The sequence below is a fragment of the Mercenaria mercenaria genome, chromosome 14 (assembly GCF_021730395.1).
Source record: "Mercenaria mercenaria strain notata chromosome 14, MADL_Memer_1, whole genome shotgun sequence".
Taxonomy (NCBI): Eukaryota; Metazoa; Mollusca; class Bivalvia; order Venerida; family Veneridae; genus Mercenaria; species Mercenaria mercenaria.
In genome coordinates, this window is record NC_069374.1 from 66,120,580 (window position 1) to 66,141,048 (window position 20,469).

A 20,469-nucleotide genomic window follows, 5' to 3' on the forward strand; every position below is an offset into this window, starting at 1 on the left:
TCCTAATGTTACGTGGCTGCTGATTGGACTACACGTTTATGGAAACAAGATATGACTGCCTTATGTTTGGCATAATCTGTATTTAGTATAACGCGTGACTTTGTTTTTAGGAATAGTCGCTCTTTCAAGTTTGTTAACAAGAATCACTTTTCACTTATCACGTTTTGCGATAAATATCACTTTCTATGGACCTCCATGCGACCAGTTATCGATAAATGAGATAAGCGAAGTTCACAGGTCATAAAATAACATAGAACATGAATTTTGAATAACGTAAACTGGGCGTCATTGAAAAGTTACCACTTAATATATATCTCTTTACTTTTAATACAATATCGACGTCACATTTTCATGGTCTGTGCGCGGTCTATTGCTCACAGACCCTGTCTGATCATGTCTCCTAACCCATTTCATCACTGTCAAGTGAGAACAGCACATAAGACGTGCAATTTCACGACATGAAAGTTTGGCGTCAACCATGCCAATGGCCTGATGGCGTTGATCGTGCCTTAGACGTGGCCTTCTTATCAAGTATATTTTTTAACGTTTTTTAACTTTCAAGTGCGATGAATGATTTGCGATAGAATTTTCGTACATGTCGATATTGCTGGAAAAAGTCATTTTGCACGTGCAGCCCGTGCCTCAAATGGAGTTAATCGGATTTGACAAATCTTTACACCAGTGACGTCTCAGTTGCGTCAAAAATGTAATCGTGTTATGCTTTTAACACAGTTCAATGCGATTTTTAAATTATAAGGGCCATTAGGGTGGTAACAGCATGAAACGAATTTGATTTCTAGGCTACACCAGAAGCTAGAAGTATGTACAATTTGTTGAAGAATATAAGAATCTTTCACTGATTGAAAGTACGGGTGGATATGTCTGATTCGCGGGTAACTGTTTTTAAGCGGTAACGAGGTTCTACCGCAAAACAGATCTCCTAGAGTTAGATATTGTCCATCCCCACCCACCTTCAACTAGTCTTGCATGCCATATTCTTCAGTTAACAGAAGAAATAAAGTGAATATAAAGCTTTCTTTTCAGCGCTATTTTATCATAGAAGCATTCATTCACAAATTATCGCACGCGAGTCATCTTACACCCCAGGGTGTAAGATGAATTTTCCAGAACTGCCAAAAGCCCTGGAAAATCCTGTCTGGCTTGCAAGAATAAATGTTATTTGTAATCTGTGTAATGACAAGAACATAACAACAAGTTATAGAAAAATGTAAACACTGGGAAAACAATTACACCTGGTGATAAGACAAAAAATGGAAAACAATGCAGACGAAAAACCAAAATATTATATAACAGAAAAGTCATACGAATTATACACATTTTAAATAATACTAAAACAATGCTATAAATTACTCTCACACTAAGAAAACAGTTCTATTCCACATTGTGGCCACCCAAGTTTAAACAAACCTGGCAAAAACAAGGAGCGAGCTAATTTGAAAAAAAGAAGTGCAAATTCAGTATGACTTGCTGATGAGCTAAACTCGTGATTTTTAGGAACCAGAATAAAATTAAAAGGAAGACTTGTCAGTCTGGTAAAATTGTTATCCTCAATTACTAAGTATATTTGAGCAAAAATATACATAACCAGTTATAAAAGTATTTTCACGGCAATTGTGAAAACATGACACTCGCTGTAATAAGAATATCATAGACGTGTGTCGATAGGACACTGATACCCCACTTATTGTCACTGTACATGGTTTCATGACTCTAGGTGAAATATTTTAGATGAATGCAACACAAAATTTCAGCACTTTTTATGTATTTGTTTTCGCTAAGTCAAGAACAATAACTCTGTGAAATACCGAAATCGCAAACAGAACACCAGCTGCACAACCTCACATTTGACAATCCTGTTATGTATTAGGACTCTAGGCAAAAAACTTTCTGAAATACATGGGACACAAACTTTTATGCCTTTAATGCATATTTTTAACTAAGTAAAGGGCCATAACTTGTGTTCTTTTGAAATCCCAAACAGAACACCAGGTACATAACTTCACATGTTGTATTACATTCTTTTTATGTTTTATGACTCTAAGTCAAGCGTGTTTTTTTCCCCAGATACATGCGATACAAATTTTCAAACATTTATGCATAATTTTTTTTACTAAATCAAAGCTGATCACTAACAAAACTCCAGGTGCACAACTTTGCATGATGAAAAATATTCCTAGTATGTTTTATGATCTTAGGTCAAATACGTTTTAAGACTCTTGCGACACAGACTTTTGTTCACTTTTATGCATATTTTTTACTAAGTCAAGGAACTTAATTCTGGTCTGGCTTAATGAAATCTCTAAAGAAAACCCGGTTGCACAACTTCACATGCTGAATGAAAATCCTGTGAATTTGACAACTCTGTCAGACACTTTTTGAGATATGAACGACACAAATGTGGAAGGACGGACAAGGGCAAATCTACACCCCCGTCCCTCCCCCTCCAAGCCACAAAAGAATATTAAGGGTACGAAAAACTCCATGAATATCTTTAGTTAGCATAAGAGTGAATGCAGACATCTTATAGTTTGACTTATAGATGTCATAAGTTTGCAAAAATAAATTGTTTTTGAAATTGTTCTCTAGGTCCACAAAGTGATTTTTTGTTTTAGTTACGAAATAAAGAAAATGATTGAAGATTTTTTCAAACTTCACACCACTAGTCCTTAAGACCATACATAAAAATAGAAATACATCGATTTTTAAAATAATCGATTAAAGGTCGGTATATAAATTTTAGAAATACAAATGTGACTGAAATATTTTTCTTTATATTTCAATACAACCTTATGGGACAAATAGAATTTCCGACATTTTTGACACTTGTCTACCCATCTTTCTGCTACAACAGATGTTATATAATTATACTTTACGAAAATTCCAAGGACCCGCGATATCTTGGCAGTTTCTTTCATATCCCTAATAGTACTTTTAATTCATTTCTCAAACAGTCGGAAAAAATATTGTTAATTAATTAAGATTTAAATACAAATGTCCAGTAATGCTATATCATGTTATTGTGTTATGATCCCGACCAACTTTTAAGTCACGAAAATATACAAAAATTTGCAAACGGGCAAGCACGCATACCATGACTAAATTAGTTCATTATCCTTTCATATCATGGAAACATGTTTAAAGTTAGTTTGATAGTTGTTCATACGTCAGTGAATATTATATATTTACAATTTCATATCCTTATAAATTCTATTTTCTTGTTGTAACAAATAAAAAAAATCCTGATGTGGTCATTTAATAATGTATAGTAGTTACAAAATGAGTGATACCATGCATTTATACTGTTCGATTTTTTTATGATTTTTTTTATATGTCCTTTACAACTTTTATTCCAATTCATAAAGGTATTATTAGACATTGACGAAATGGGGTGTGAACACCTAAGACGACCGATTTTTCACGGGGGCCATCTCAACACTATTATATTGTGTGCGTTAGGAAAAACGCGTGAAAGGTGATATGCCGGGCTTATTATGCCACTACTATGCCGTAGGGGATGTAGATTTTTACTTCGTCTTTTAGTCCGTCCGTCTGTCTGTCCGTCAGAGAAATTTTGAATGACAGTCGAAAAAAGTATTGAAAGACCGTCATGAAATTGTGTTGGAATGTTATTCAACATTAGGAGTTGCGCAATATATATGAACACAAAGTGCTCAAAGTGAGCCATTGCGTTAGGACAGTGTCGTCCGTCGTTCACAATTTTACTGTTAACTTAGAGGTTGCAATTTAAGTCCAATCTTAATGAAACTTAGTCAGAAAGTTGTGTTGAGAAAATTTCGAGTTTGATACTGGGTCATTATTTGACTAGGTCAAATCATAAAAAACCTTGTTAACACTCAAGACTCCTTTTTTTATACTAGATCTATACAAGATCTGGTCAGAATATCTTTTTAAAATTTACATCAAGTTTGAAAAGTTTGAAACTAGATTATCTAGGGTTCAAAATTATTCCATTAGGTGGTCATGGTGAAGTCATTAACACACTAGGGGTCATGAATTACTTATGATCTTAATAAAACCTGGTTAGAGTTTTTGACTTTAAAATATCTAAATATATTGGAATGGGATTATCTGGATTTAAAAACGGGATCAAGAGCTGTATCATAGACAATAAAACATTCTTAACACTCCAGAGGCAATATTTTATGCTTGATCTTATGAAACTATGTCAGAATATTTGCCTTTATCAAATGTAGGTTAACTTTGAAACGGGTTGAAAAACTGGGTCATTGAGCAAAATAACAAAAAAGCCTTGTAAACATCCTAGAGACTAAATTGTTAACCTGATTTATATGAAACACAGTCATAACATTTGCCTGTATCAATTCTAGGTCAAGTTTGAAACTTGGTTATCTAACGTTAAAGGGTATGACAATAAATTAACCCATAGAAAAATATTCTTTATACTCTAGATGCTATTTTTACTGCATGAAACTAAGGCAGACCATTTCTCTTTAATATAAATGCAGAAATAGTGTTTTCTAGAATATGATATATAATAGAAAATATACCTTACACTCTTCAAACCTATTATCTATGCCGTCCGTCATTTTGTTAAGACAAAGATTCTGACCAAGTCGCAATACAATTGGGCCATACTTGTTATCTCTGTAGTGTTCAAAGCAAAGCTGTTTACGTCGGACGACAACGGACGAGCGATCACACTAGCTATACCTGACTACTTTGTCCCAGATGCATGACATGTAATGTTGAATAAATCGTGGTTGGATATTAGTTAGATTCCCGACGTTGTATCGACGTCGGATTATGACGTCTACAAAACTTTCATTCAACTATAATCCGACGTTGATCCGACGTCGGGGTCAAATACAACGTCTTTTGTTTGCTGGGATGTCTGCAAGAGAATGCTCAAGATTATCCGTTCAGCTGAGACTAATGACAGAAAGTTATGTTCTTCAATCAACTAGGCAAATTTTTAACCAGCATAAAGTTGACACAACTTGTCAACTTTGTTTTTCGGCATCAGAGACTGAAACACACTTCCTATTGTTATGCCCATCACTGTCATGTGTTAGAGAATCCGTTTTAAGTGTTATTCAAAGGACGTTGCAAGAGATTACTGGATTGGATTTCAACTCGTTGTATGTTGACGAGAGAACCAGCATTATCATAAACTGTGGTCAAACCATTCATACCAGGAATGTGGCTGAGAAGGACTTACCTAGTCTTTTCTATCATTGTAATAGACTGATATATGCTTTGAATTCAGCAAGAATGAACTTACAGAAACTTATAAAATAAATATTATAAAACACTGCAGAAAATATTAATAAAAGGGTCAAGGACTATCTTCCCTTCTGCACCTGTACATACGTTTATGTTCCTATCTGGGTTTTTATTTAAGATTGTACAGCATAAATAGTGATCAGAAATTCCTGTTTCCGTTCTGTGGTGGTGGAACTAGTAGCTGTGAAACGTATTCTATTTCCACTGGATTAAAATAAGCTGCACGCATATAGCCGTTCTACATTACTGGAGGGAAGATTATAAAGAAGACATGGCGGCACATGTGATCACATAATTATTAATTAGCACATCACCATTGCTTACACGTAGTATCATCTCTTTTTACGTAGTAAAAGCAGATTTTTCCCCCTAGATTTGGTAAAAAGAATTAAAATGCTTATAATTAAAAAAATACTTTAGGTAAAATTGCTCAAAATCAAGGAGGAAAACTCTGTTTTTATTTGGTCAAAAAGAATAATTCTACGAATAAGCAAAGGTCGTGTGCCTCTGCATAATTATTTGAGATCTAAACGTTTTTTTTGAATCATAAGCATTTTCAACTGCGGACGGACGCAAAGACGCATGGACGGACAAACATCCGGATGGAACACGCCAAAACAATATCCCCTCGCTTTCGGCAGAGGATTATAAGACAAACCTTATCGTTATTATGGAAATGAATTATCGTCTGCACATAATATAACTTAAATATTGAGATGTCCTCCTTAAAATATCGATCGTCCTAGGTGCCCAAAGTCCACTTCGTCTTAATTCGCAAATGTCTGTCAGTATGAAATATATTGCCAATCTGTATACTATACACATATCAAACGGCAATGACGGGCCTGAAATGGTTATTGCACGACTAATCCTATATTTGCATGAGGGCAATGCCCGAGTGCCAACATAGGTTTCGGAGTGCTAATAACCACGTAAGGAATGACATGGTCGTATAATGACATAGTTTATCATATACCTAAACCCAGTAACGGTTATTCGATTGCTTGAATAAGTTTATCATAATATCGATGTTAGCGAATATTCATCACGACAGCACAAGGTAAAAAAGCGTCACCAATGATGTCATGCATTCACAGCCGGTCAATAACCGGTTATAATGCCTACTTCCGGTTGTAAAGCCCGCTTCCAGGTATTTGGTCTGGGTTACAGGATTCTGTCCTATGCAGTTTTGTTACTATTTCATAAGCGTCGGAGCGGGGAATAGAGCGGAGGCTGGAGGTCGGTCCAAAATATTTTGGAGGGCAAGGTAGCATAATTATGGTTCGCCCCCAACCTTTGACCCGACATAACTGTTTTCTTTTTTCGAAGAAAACAGTAGATAAAGAAAAAATACAATTTGAGGGAGCAATTAATTTTACTGATCTGGAATGTGGATTTGATGTGGTGTCTATTGTCAATAATAAAGAGAAAGAGAATTTTCAGGGAAATTCTAGGTAGGTTTAGCTGATGGGCCCGCTCTCTCTCTCTCTCTCTCTCTCTCTCTCTCTCTCTTTCGCCCCCCCCCCCCCCCCCCCCCAAACCTCAAATTTGAGTTCGTTCCGACGCCACTGTATCTATGGAAAGGTATGTAATAAAGGTAGATATTTCTGTCTAAATGTCCACCGATAGGCTTGTCACTTCTTCTGTTTCTACAAAATGATTGAAAATAATTATTCATGTTTTATTGCCCACACGGTGTATTATAATTCTTCCAACTTGCACATAACCATTTCTCACATTTTGGACAAACTAGGCTTCCTTTACGCATGAAATCGGTGTTATTTTGTATATCTCTATTCCGAATTTCAAACATTTTGATCTGATCTGATCTCATTTCCAGAGCCATATTTTCTTCTATTTTTGAAAATTCTTCAAGCCTTTGTTGTAACAGCTCTTCTTGTCCTTGTCTGCAACGTTCTTCCTCTATCATTTTCTGTTTTGCTAGATATATACAAAAAAGCACTGTGAAAGAATGTATTTGTCTTCTGAAAAAACACGTGCTATACTGTGATTATTCAAAGAAGAATAGGCCGGAAACTTTGACTTTCATAAGGTATAATGGCCAAAAATTGAAAATGAGTTTAAAGATACAAAAGGAACAGAGCGTTCTCAGAACGCATTTTTCTTTAAAAAAAAACCCGTAACCGTACACCTTCTTTGCACGTTCTTCTCGTTAGTTCAGTATATAAAGATGCATATATTACCCAGATTGACCGGACGGTTGTGGTCTGTACTCACAGTAAATGCAAAAAGTTGGCAACAACAAATGATCTATTTAAAGTTCTCGTTAACGATAATTCTGGCAGTACTTACTTCTTTCATTTTCTTTTGTAATACGACTGTCTTCTGTCATAATTTCATGTTCCTCGTTTGATTTTGAATCCATAAAAGTTACAAACGCACGATTTCTCTGAAAAAACAAAACCAACAACAAAAACAAAACCGAGTGTAAGTAATAAACGTGTCTTAATTGCTCATATTTTATCATTTGCAAAATTAAATAGATTAATATATTTCCAAATGTGATTTTAAGGTAACACTATCCATAACCTTGCATTAACCCCGATGATATTACTTTATTCAGTTAGATATAAAACTTTTTAATTATGTGTATATTTTACCTCTGTCTCATCCAGATCCTTACAATGATTCATGTAGGTCCAAGTGATAGATGCAATGTCCGATTTGTATAATACGTATCCTCCTGACTTAAAATACTTTTTTCTATCTTCAATTGATTTTTCATATAACTCTGATATATTTGTAAAGCAATGCTTATAAATCTGAGCGGCATTTCTTCTTCGGAGTTCATCTCTTGCTAAGTTCATTAGCCTCTGAAAAAAATATCGTACGCAAAACATCTATATAAAACGTTACCGCATTTCTATATATTTCTATATGAAGAATGTATTATAAAGCATTCAGTATTATTTATTTGTGATGCAATATATTATCTTTGACACATTTTAGCGTTGCGTATATACAGGTACATTTCTAGTATTTTGTACATAATATGCATTTTCTTTGCAAAAAATCATTGTCACAGGTGACAATATTTTTACTCATCTTTTCAAGAAACTTTCAAAATTAGTATGATGAAGAATACAATTTTAAGTGACAGGTTAAGTGACACAATTAGTCCTATTTCATACTATATATGTTGACTTCCTGATGAAGACAAAATAAATTGTCGAAACCGTTAAAAAATTGTAGCTTGCCTTGTAATTCTCCTGTTCTTTGTATAATACTATCAAGTAACTTAAAAATCTATGTACATTTCAAAAACAAAAACATTGAAACTTTATCATCACTTTTATCATTTTCCCTTACCAACGGTACGTTGCATGATTGGGGGTTTGTGTTTACAAATACAGATTTAATGGTACAGTATTGATAGCTTTATGTAAAAGCACCCTGGACTTTCTAAAAGTGTATACCACTGGCCTATTTACAGACCATTGAAAACTATTCCAGTTATGAATATAAATACAATGGAAATTTGTAGTCAAGACATTGCTGTACATTCTAGGAAACCAAGGGTGTACATTGTGTTACATTTTTATGTTTTTCCCCTACAATGTCTGAGGGACTTTACTTATTTTATATAAAACACAAGCTTTGCAAAGAGAACTTTGATTGGACCGAACAGACATATTTGGATGACCATATATGCATTTTTAAGTTAAAGATAGTCGAGAGAAATGATCTATTTCGCAAGTCATGTAATATGAATAATGCATTTATAAATTAATTCTTTCTTTGCTACTCATACAATTTTTTCAATTATTTCTTTTTATTTCAGATCAAACGATCAATTTTATGTTCTCATTTGAATATATCAGAAGGTTAGCAAATGCATTTGTAATAAATGAATATGTAAAATATACTGAAACACACCTGTGCATCATATCCAAATATCTTATCTGTTTTGATTGCTTTAACTTGCAATATTTAGAGGTTATTATACCGGGCTGGTGTGCCTTAAGGCGATATTGGCAAATACCGGTCTAGTATGCCAATATCGCCTTAAGGTACACCTGCCCTGTTTTATAACCTTTTTATTGCACATGTTCCACTATACTGTTAAAGTGAAAATGACATTAAAATAATTTCATGTTGCACAGCATCTTTGAATGTTTATGTAATGCGCGGGAACGTCAGCGTTTTTGATGACGTTGACGTCATTTCCTTTCAAACATTTGTTTTAAATTCATGCATTTTAGTGCTAGAGTTTCTTGTGTCAGCCTTATTTATCCACCATAGAAGAAGATGCTAGAGAAATTAAGTATTCATACCATGCATTCTTTTGTTTTGCATATACTTGACATTCTGCCAGTGGAAGTATAAAATCTTGATGTTTTGAACAGACGGAAGTGTGCCTGATATGGATTTTTGGCACACGAACGGCAGTACCGGCCTCAAGCTGTTCATATACGTTTAAATTCAGTGCAAATTTGTTACTATATTTAGTAACATATGCAAAAAATCTACTTAGCAGACATCAAATGAGCACATCTTGTGAAATATCAGTGACCTTTATCATTATATGCTTGGTATAGAACCGATGAGGTTGCATTGACTTTTCAATTGAAATCATCTAAATGCAGCGAAAGACTAATAGATATTCTGCAGTTTAAACTCTAGATTCGAAAGAAAGTTCAAATTTAAATATATCAATAACTTGCACTTAAAAAGTTAATAAAAGTCGATTTTAAATAGTTTTCGTGATAATTGATTTTGTACTAATGAAAAGTGTATACCCGAGCGTTCTGTTCAAAACTGCGGTCAATATCCAATTTTGCCTTCCTTCTGAACTGTGTTAATTCCATTTCAAGGAATTCGTCACAAATAAGCCTGTCCATAACACCTTCACACAAAACAGGAAGTTGTATCATGTTCAGTCTGTTCTGATATTCTTCAACCGTGGTTTGTACAAGTTCTTTATTTTCTTTATCAAAAGATTCTAGTAAAGCGTCTGTGACGTCCGGAACTATTTCGGCATGAATGGCTTCTAAGTGACACTTTAGAAATGTTGCAAAAGCTACGAATACGCAAACAGATATGATGAAAAGAACATACGTTACAAAAATCAAATAATAATGAAATTTAATTGTACACTTCTTTCACAGAGCGTGTGTAAACGAAGAAATGTATTCTAACATACTTGCTTATAGAGCATGATATCCATTGCGGCCCCAGACAAAAGTCTAAGTAGTCAGCAAATAGTTGGTCAATAATGATTTAACATTTGTTTACCAATATTTCACGAAACTATAAAGGTATCATTCTCTAGCCACACTCCGCCAAAACAAACCCACATCATCGATCCAAGTCCCCCAATGATATAGGGGCATAGTGTATAGTTTATAATTATTTGAATGCCACAGTTATAAAAAAGCGAACTTTGAAAAGTGCATACTGTGTACCAAAATGTTATAATCTCAGCTTAAAGTGGAATTATGTGCAATTTTCAAGTAAAAATCTAGCTGAAACAGATGTGTGTGTGTAAAAAGGGTTGAGGAAATTATAGCTTTTGACCAAATATATACCAAACTGTTACCAGTACGAAATAATAAGATTACAAATATGTCTTTCCTTATTTTGACTGTGGCAGTCTTTTTAAGAAAAGTCAAAATGCACGCAGGATTTGCTTCCCTTCAACTTCAGAATTTTCTACCTATATGTATGGGAGATCACTGCGTTGAAGATTGAAGAAAAACTAGCCCGAGTTCTTTATTTCTAAAGCATCAACTTCAAATACTTCTGCTGCTTTATCGTTAATTTAAAACATTTAAATGCACAGCAACCGAAAATTGCTTTTATAAAACATTCACCAAACACACTATAAGATGCGCATAATGCGACTTTAAAACATTCTTTTTTGTTGTTAACAAAATTTTCATAAATTGCAGTTTTTTCTCGTTCCAGTTCATAACATTTAATTGAAGGAAGAAATACTTACCCGAACCATTAACCTTCCTGTCTTTCTGCAACACTTTTGGTTTAATTTCAAAGATATATGACACAAACTCTTCTACATCCTCAAGAAAATAAGCATTGAGCTCGTTGTCTTGTAACGTGTTAAGCCGATTCATTTGTTTGCATTCCGTGGGGAAATCAAAGGTGAAACATTTACGATTAGAAAATGTTTCCTTTATACATTTTCGCGGTTTATCGTATATTTCTGAATGATCGGTGTCGCACGAGCATAAAGTAAGACATTCTTCCAAATATTCATCGGCTGATAGTAGTTTGTCTCCTTTTCTTGGTTCTAGGTAAAAATCTCTTAGGCAAAGCACAAATGTGGGCCATTTGTGCTTCAGTCGCCGTGGTGAGTTTTTGTCAAGTATTATCTTTGTGAGGTCGGCCATATCTCTGTTGGTATGTTAAGGAGGATTTATGTAATTCAGAAACTGAAAAATTGTTTTATATGAGAGAAAAAAGTACAGTAAAATTGTTGCTTGGTTTTCACATACTTTATATCAAACCTATTTAGATTAGAAGATTGAATACTGCTTAAGCCGGTGCTAGGGGGCGTGGACAGTGTTGCATTTTAAATTACTGCTCATGAACAGACTCAGTCAAACCGAGTCTGCAATTTTCACTGTTTGCCTTGTTCTCAGTGCTTCCGAGGGATCTGCTTTACAGATTTTATTTACTTCACAACAGCGGGTGTTAAGTGCTGTGTGGCGGCCGTAAAAAGTCGCCCCGACTTCATCTCAGTGTTGTTATATTTACTGGGCCTTCGGGCCGGTGTTAGGGGACGTGGGCAGTGTGGCATTTTACATTACTGCTCATAAACAGGCTCAATCAAACCGAGTCTGCAATTTTCACTGTTTGCCTTGTTCTCGGTGCTTCCAAGGGATCTACTTTATAGATTTTGTTTATACTTTAATTTTGAGTTGCCCTGTGTTTCGTGTTTTATCAGTTCACCGAAATTCGCCAAAAAGTAAACGAATATATAACCGCATATCCTTTGAACCCTCACCATGCTGGCCAGGACCGATTCGGCCTTTGTGACCAGTGAAGATCATGATCAACCTACACATTCGTGCAGTCTGATCACGATATGCACTGTTCGCCATTCAGACTGTATATTTTTAGTACTGTCCAAATTGAAAGATGGACAAATCTATTATAAAAGATTAGCATGGTAATGGTTAATTTAAAAGATACGAGACCTTTTCAATTGTATCTTGACTGATTACACCCATCGTGTTGTAGCACAATGCATCACACAGTAGTAAAGTTAATGTAGCTATTCTATTATCATGTTTCCTGTCAACCTATAATATACAATAAATGAAAATATGTCATATCACACACTAGTAAAGTTAATGTAGCTATTCTATTATCATGCTTCCTGTCAACCAATCATATACAATAAATGAATATATGTCAACACAATTCTTGCAAAAACGATCTCAACTTCAGTACATCAGTTATAGATGTTGAAATGAAATTTCAAGATTTACATACTAATACCTCTGACTGTTACTGCATGGCTTTACTTGTTGGTTATTCGACCTTTTTATACCAATATAAAGGCAAATATGGTAGGTTACCCCTGCATTTGTGCAAAATAGCTTACCATCATAACGTCTCCTTGACCTTCTGTATCCAACAACATTAGCACTGTATTTTCTTGTTTTGGATGCTCTTTACACATTGCCCATATCCCTTTTGTTTTCGGTTGGAAAGTGTGACCTACTGCAAAGTCTTAAATTGAACGAAAACTGTGTACATGAAATTTCAAGATCATTACTATAAGTTTGATACCATTCTTTCTAAATATTGGCACTTTTTATAAGAATTCACATATTGTATGAGTATAATTTTAGCTGTGAAAGAAAAAGTGTAGCTCTAAAGGTAAATTACTCCTGTGAAAGGTTAAGTTTACAAGAATAACAGAAGAAATCAAATGTCATTTTAATTAAATACCTGAGGTTCCTTTAGCAATTTTGTTCAGTAGATAGGATTTGCCTTGACGGTATAAGCCAGTAACTGCTACAACAACAACAGGGTGATATATCTGAGAAATCTCGTTAATGGTGCTATACTCTTGCCTCAAAGTTCCGTCCTTTGTCGTGCTTATCAATTGCACAGGTCCATGAAATATCTTCAGACGTTGATATACTGGACTAAAATAGAGAAAACACAAGGACAAAAGTCGTACAGGAAAAACACATTCAAAGAATGCATCCAACCGTACAGAACTCAATTTGCATGGAAATAGAGATCTGTGCAAATGTACATACGTACACAGCGGCTGGGCCCATGTACACATTAATACAAATGTAACAACAATAACAAAGTAACATAGGTTTGATCCTCACGGACATGGAAAGAAAACGTCAGCCGTTTTGGAACAGACACTGCAAACAAGTTTGGGTTTTACAAAACCCTAAAGAAATAGAGAGTCTTATTTCAAATTTGGTTAAGCTGCATTTTGAATTTATCTGTACTTCCAATTCATGGTAACATGTATTACTTTTTCACATGGGATTTATAAACATACAGCAGCATCAAATTTGAGGAAGTATAACAAATATAGGCATTCATGTCCAGTGTTTAATGTTTATCAAACACTATGCCGTTATATTTACTATACGAATATGCAAATTTAAAAGAGGGTGTTAATACAAATGCATAAAGGAAATAAAGAAATGATCAAACGATTTCTCTGAAAAAAGTATTGCAATGACTAACATTACATCGGTTGATCTTAATTGATCAAACAGCATTGTCTGTTGAAATGTATCAAGCTACATTTACAAAGAGGCAAACTCCCACTGTAGCCAAATAATTGGGGACATGACAGAAAGAAATGATATTAGTTGGAAAACAGTTTCACTCAAAATGTTTAAAAAACGATTAACGTAACTTCAAGATAAATTGCTAGTAGCATTGGGTGTAACAAATGGAAATGAAACAATATCAAGGGTATCATCTGCTCGGCGATATTAATAAAGTATGTGCGAAGATCTTTTGGAAGCATGAAAACGCCTCAAGCAAAATAATAGCTGACCCGGTTTGGATGAGTCCTTTTCATGAGAAGTCATGAAATGTGCAAAAGCCCTTACTCCCCTTAGCACCGGCTTAATAAAGTATGTGCGAAGATCTTTTGGAAGCGTGAAAACGCCTCAAGCAAAATAATAGCTGACCCGGTTTGGATGAGTCCTTTTCATGAGAAGTCATGAAATGTGCAAAAGCCCTTACTCCCCCTAGTACCGGCTTGTGCGGAATTTTATTTTGTGTACCAAGAAGGCAAGAAAATATAACAACACTAAGTTCAAGGCGGTATGAATATGATATATATTGCATTGAATTTTCAATGTCTTTTTATTGCGAATAGTTTTGATTAAATTTTTGTCAATATAAACACATATGTCCGTTTAATTTCAAAGTTACCCTTAAAAGGTTGACAGACCATGGAAATTAAAAAAAAATCATAGCTTACTCTGATATCAGTCCTTGGTGTTTATGTTCCTCTTGATCTGCCAGTCTCTGAATGTATTAAAATACGGGAACGTCTCAGAACGGGGACATAGTACATATATCAAATATTCGCCAGAAGATTACAAGTTATATCAAATAACATTTGAAGGTACGAGATACGGTTTCCTTTTCATAAATACATGATATGTGATATGTGTTTTAGCAATTAGCCAATGGTAGTAACACAGAATTCCTTACTATGGAAACAGTCTCGTTTCACAAATTATTGCATAATTTTCCTTAAATTGTTACAAATAAAAGTATCTGAATTGACAAGAATTGCCAATTTTGTCTTAGTATTGTTCTCGCCGCAGTGATATGTTATGTGCGACATATGTAAGATACACTACTAAACCCCTAGACTGGTGGTTTTATACACTTTACTAACACACAGGCACAGAGAGACTGACAATATTGCAGAACAGCATAATGAAATAGGGGCTGCTACTTTCTGATTCGTTGAGAGGCGGGGTTAAACATGAGTTAGGATATGACATACAGGACAATGGGTAGAATTACTTTCGCTTATTTGTACGTACCAATCCGCCTTTCTGTGCTCCCGCTTTTTGTCTTTTCTGTTGACGTTCCGATATACCATAAGAAGATGTACCAGTAGAGATTCTCTTAGTGTTGTCCTAGAATAAAACATAAATGTTGTAGCAAGAAATTTATAATATTTTCAATTCATTTCCTGCTATTCTTAACTGCTAAATGTTTTAGCACAAAATCATTGACCGGCCATTCATTTAAGTAGTCATGTTATAATATATACTTACGGAATGGCTTGCCGGTCAGCTATTGAATACTACTAAGTGTTTTATTACATACTAGTAACATTAGATTTTTAAAAAGAGTTTTTACTTTTTAGCCCAGTACACGTGTTAAATATAGACCGGTCATATACCAGTAATACAAATTAGAGGGCGGCGATTTACGTAAGGAATCATGTAATAATAAAAATTATAAAAGATAAAAGGTAAGGGTAGAGTTCCTAGAAGCGCAGAGCACTTAATTCACAGCCATAGAGCCATGCATCGCAAAGTAGGCCCCACAATAAAAGAAGCTGTAATAAGCCTTTAGTATTTTGTATATAGAAGTTTCTAATTATTTAAGTCTTATTTTTCAGTCTTACTGAAATATCATTTAATTTTAAAAACGTCACAAAAGAAATAAGTACATTAATATAAAAACAGTCACCTTCCCTGATTGGCATTTTCTTTCAAAAATTGCCAATTTGTCTTGAAATGATGCGGAAATGTCTGGATCTGATTCATCTTCAGCTTTCATTTCGCTGTTCCCTACAGAGAAAGATTTAGTTACGATGGTATTATAATATCTTGTGGTCCTTTCGAGGAAATTGCGAGCACGATTTGACGTCATCCACAAACATCATGAAAAAATGGCGTCGCTCGATAAAAATTCTACAAACTAGGACATCAGAATTTCAAATAGAACATTAAATTATAGCTAAAAAAACAAAGAAAAATATCACATAGGGAGTGCCACGCACCAAAAGCGCGGCCTCCTCAAAACAACCCCCCAGCACGCAAACGCGTGCACCACACACACACTCAAAGCTTACACATCAGGACAAAACGAACAACACACACACACACTCAAAGCCAACACATAAGGACAAGACGAACAATAAGCATACACACACGCGCGCACACAAAGTCAACACACAAGGACAAAACGAACAAACAAAGGAACACAGTGGGGCACCGCCTTGGAACGGTCAGTGGCAAAACACCATTGGGGAGCTTTAAACTTATTTCTCTGACTGTAAAGATGAAAACTGAACTGACACAACTATGTGAACTGTTTTAATTCAAACTCAAAAAAATATATTTATAAAGAATGCGAAATACAATAAAATGTGGGCAGGCCTTTTGACGTTAGAAAAGATCCACACTTATTTGGTTTCCTATATTCATGGAAAAACATTTTATTTTTGTAGCCAGTAATTGTAAAAATGTAAATATAGGAACTGAGTGTTTATATATAAGTGTAAACCACATTGGGACTACTTGCAAATCATCAAAGATAGAAGTCCCAATGTCCTTTATACCCTTTCTGAACGCACATAAAGCATTTAGTCCTCAAATAATACTCTCAACAAATATGTTTGCTTTATAGGCTCTGAATCTATATCCTGGTTTATTTCGGACGAGCTTGTAAATACTGAAAAATACCGATGAAGCTTCTAGTCAGACGCCCAGAAGAAAAGTGAAGTTTTACACGTTACGGCAAATAATTTTGTTATCAAATAGTCAACACATACCCCGCATTAATATATAGAGGGTACATGTCAAGTTTTTGAAAGGTCTTTCACTGGATGAACAACAAATGAAAATGTAAAAGTAACTGTATCTTGAACCTTAAGATTCAAGATGTTTTGTTATATCAAATTACTTAACACGCTGAATGATTGTAATACTTGTTAGATGATACTTAGTGCTCTTCGTGTCAATCTATTAACTATACAAGCATACACAAGACATTTGAAACTTTAGGTTAAATACCCTTCAAGATGTATATATTTTGATTATCGTTCTTCTTATGGTACAGTGACTAAACAGGTAATAACACTATATATGCATTATAAACATAACTACTGTGTCACCCGATAAAGACAGATCTTTGTATTTTCTCATGCATGACTGTATAAGTATAAGACAGTTTAGATTGTTGTGAATAGGAAAACGCAACAACTTGAAGGTGATTTCTTTTGTAAATAAATTATTGTGAAATACGCCGAAAACCAAACAATGCTGATTATAACGAATCCGTTCGCTGGTCTTTAAATTGAACGTTTTCATTTTTTAAACTAGGATAAAATGTCTAAATCGTAGTATTTGCTTGTGATATCGGAACAATGAATGACCAGATGAACTTTGAGTATGAGTATATACTTTCCAAGGTTTTTCGCATTACTACATACATATGTTAAGCTACTTTCTGTAGAACAATTAAATTTCATTACAGAAAAAAATTGGTCTGTTTGTATGTGGTCAAATACTTTTGTTTTCAATATTGAAGCAGTGAGAATTGTAATTTCGATGGAAATTACCGAGAAACCACTAACTGCCGTCCACGACACTTAGCAGTCTTTAAGAACGCTAAGTTAATCTAGGCGTGAACGCAGACATCTATTTCCAGATGTGAACTTCGTGACAGAAACGATAAAAGATTCTGTAGATTCGTTAACAGAAATCAGTTTTAAATGAATCTTTGTTTTCAAATTCATTATATTACTAAAGTTATAAATAAAACGTAGAGTGTAGGCAGTTCATGGCCGTGGCAGTTGTCCCTTGGATGTTTTGTGTGTAAGTCAGGAAGGGAACCATGTGTCTCTTTATGGGTGATTTTTGTAATTGATAACATTCTGTAAACAACATCAAAGCATCGAATATTTATTAAAACTTTTGGAACTTTGGACAAATTTGACCGGAAAGTAACATTCAAAACAACAGCAAAAACAACTTCACCAATACCCTGATATGTTCTAAAAATAACATCCGGGCTTTGAACTAAGGCCCCCTTTCCTATGTACGATTTGGAATACATCCAAGCATCGACCTTCAAATTTCGCAGCGTAAACAAATAAAAATGAATAAAACAGAACAAAACAATACTGCTTGCGGTCACCATTGTTGATTGTTTACATCCGGGGATTTTTGATGTATGGGAAAATTTTAAATTCATAATTATTTACATCGATAAACTTAGTTTCTCATTCAACCAGAAACTTCTCAGGCAGAAGTTATGAACTCGTACACGTTAAACTTAGTAGATCTTCCAAATGAAAGAAGTTTCATAACGTAGGAAAGATTTTAGATTTTAAATGATTAAAAATTTATGTTATGTACAACATTTTTTTTTTGTTTCCCTGACCTTGGATGAGAGTGTGAATGCAAACGTTCGAGTGATAAAAGTAACAAATCATCCTGACTCATTAGCAAACAGCTGTAATCTCTGGACTCCCAGTGTATGGAAATTTAACCAGGGATACCAATAATCTTAACAAAAATTGTTTCATTTTCGGTGTAAAGTAAGGTGTATCCAAAGCGCATGTGTTTGTACTGCCAAGACAGTTTCCCTCTAGATCCCTCTTTTTTTTGCCGTAGTCGATGAACAAACTCCTAAATGCAAATTTTTAAACAGTTAAAAAAGCAAATCTTAATCAATATATTTCAAAATTTATAATGGCTTGAATTTGTTTGTTTTTTAATTTGTATTAATGCATTTTATTGGTATGTTTGTTTATTGGCAAAATATGTATGTAAAAAACGATATCCTAAATGGTGAATTAGGACACACACACATGACGCAGTCTAGAGATATTGGAACATTTGATAGTATTGGTTTCCTCACAGAAATTATTACCATTTCTTAAGGGCAGTTAAGGAATTATGTGCCCCGTGGTGGAATTTTCATATACAGATGTGTATGCAACCATTTCTGTTCTATGCATTTTAAAATATACTATGTCGCTTATGAATTATTCATAATGATTTATAAATAGTCACACAAGGCAACGTAATTATGTTTTGAATACTTATGGCACATTGTGAACGCAATATGATTCATTATAAAAAAGTGAAACAATGAAAGACCGGGAAAAGAAATCTGCTCAAATAATTTTAACTTGCTCCACTTGCTCTCCACAGCCGTTGAATAACTTAGTAACATTATTTTAAGTAAAAATAGGTTCATTTAAGGCACAAAGACACAATATTATACGTAAATGAAACTAATGGTACTCACTGTATCCTCGGACGATATTCTAATTATTTATATTTTCTGAAAACAAAGTTTCACGCTTTAGCTGTTGTATTGCTAGGTTTTATATTTAGATAATTTCATTATACGTAATAATATATAGTAAATCAGTCAGGTGAAAAGTTTCGTTTTCCGTTCTGTAGTACAACTTGGACCCGCATAAACATTACTGTGCAAAAACGGAGTTTTAAAGACACTAATTAAAACTGTGCGTTATCGTACACAATGGTCAATTGTTCACATTATACATTTAAAAGGTATGTAGAGTTATTGTATTTATGACAACATTTCTCGTACAAATTTGTGTAGAGATTTTACCTATACCCTTCTCGTTCAATAAAACTTATTTGGAAATAAAAGTAGGGCTAACAGCTTCCGAATTTAGAAACTGGATATCCATTTTTCACATTTTGTGATCGGGTGAAAACTTCCTCACATCAAGACACATTTGTGCAGGTTGATCATGGTCTGCACTGTTCGTATTTAGTCGGTAAATTTTCAGCGAACCCCACTTTTAATAATAGTTAGTGCTGCCCAAATTGAATGATGGACCAGTCAATTTTAGAAATTCAGAAGGGTAAAGATTAAAGGCATAGGTTTCTCAGTGAACATATATATTTTTCAGACTGATGTTATAAACTCATTCAATTAAATATAAACACTGTTAAACTTAGTAGGTCAATAAAATTCAAGAAGATACATAGCGCGTGAAATTCAGATTTTCGATTGTGAATGACAAAAAGTTTATGTTATAATTTTTTGTTGGTTTCACACACTATGGATAGGAATATATATTTAATGCACACGTTTGACTTATGAAAATTACAATTCATCTTGACTTATAAGCATACAGCTGTAATCTCTTGACTCCCAATGTATGAACTTAAGACAGGGATACCA

At 34.3% G+C, this 20,469-nt stretch overlaps 1 protein-coding gene across 2 annotated transcripts; it reads right to left on the minus strand.

Moving 5' to 3' along the window:
• Nucleotides 1-6,825: 6,825 nt before the first annotated feature.
• On the minus strand, nucleotides 6,826-19,669 carry LOC123544267 (guanylate-binding protein 1-like). Of its 2 annotated transcripts, XM_053523749.1 has the most exons (12): nucleotides 19,555-19,669; nucleotides 15,982-16,082; nucleotides 15,324-15,419; nucleotides 14,747-14,793; nucleotides 13,228-13,427; nucleotides 12,878-13,005; nucleotides 12,463-12,572; nucleotides 11,249-11,661; nucleotides 10,047-10,327; nucleotides 7,908-8,120; nucleotides 7,600-7,696; nucleotides 6,826-7,227 (listed from the first exon to the last, which is right to left on the minus strand). In XM_053523749.1, the coding sequence occupies exons 2-12, from the start codon at nucleotides 16,069-16,071 to the stop codon at nucleotides 6,968-6,970; spliced, it is 1,935 nt and encodes a 644-aa protein (XP_053379724.1). In that variant the 5' UTR covers nucleotides 16,072-16,082; nucleotides 19,555-19,669; the 3' UTR covers nucleotides 6,826-6,967. The 2 variants fall into 2 exon arrangements, with proteins under 2 accessions (XP_053379724.1, XP_053379725.1); XM_053523750.1 differs by lacking the exon at nucleotides 14,747-14,793.
• Between the last annotated feature and the right edge of the window lie 800 nt (nucleotides 19,670-20,469).

What these genes read in the sequence shown, in the direction of transcription:
- LOC123544267 (XM_053523749.1), bottom strand. Translation starts at nt 16,071, where the DNA reads ATGAAAGCTGAAGATGAATCAGATCCAGACATTTCCGCATCATTTCAA. An exon ending in AATTGCTAAAGGAACCTCAG is followed by an intron (nt 13,006 to 13,227) that starts GTATTTAATTAA and finishes GTTCAATTTAAG; the next exon opens with ACTTTGCAGTAGGTCACACT. An exon ending in TACAAAAGAAAATGAAAGAA is followed by an intron (nt 7,228 to 7,599) that starts GTAAGTACTGCC and finishes GTATATATCTAG; the next exon opens with CAAAACAGAAAATGATAGAG.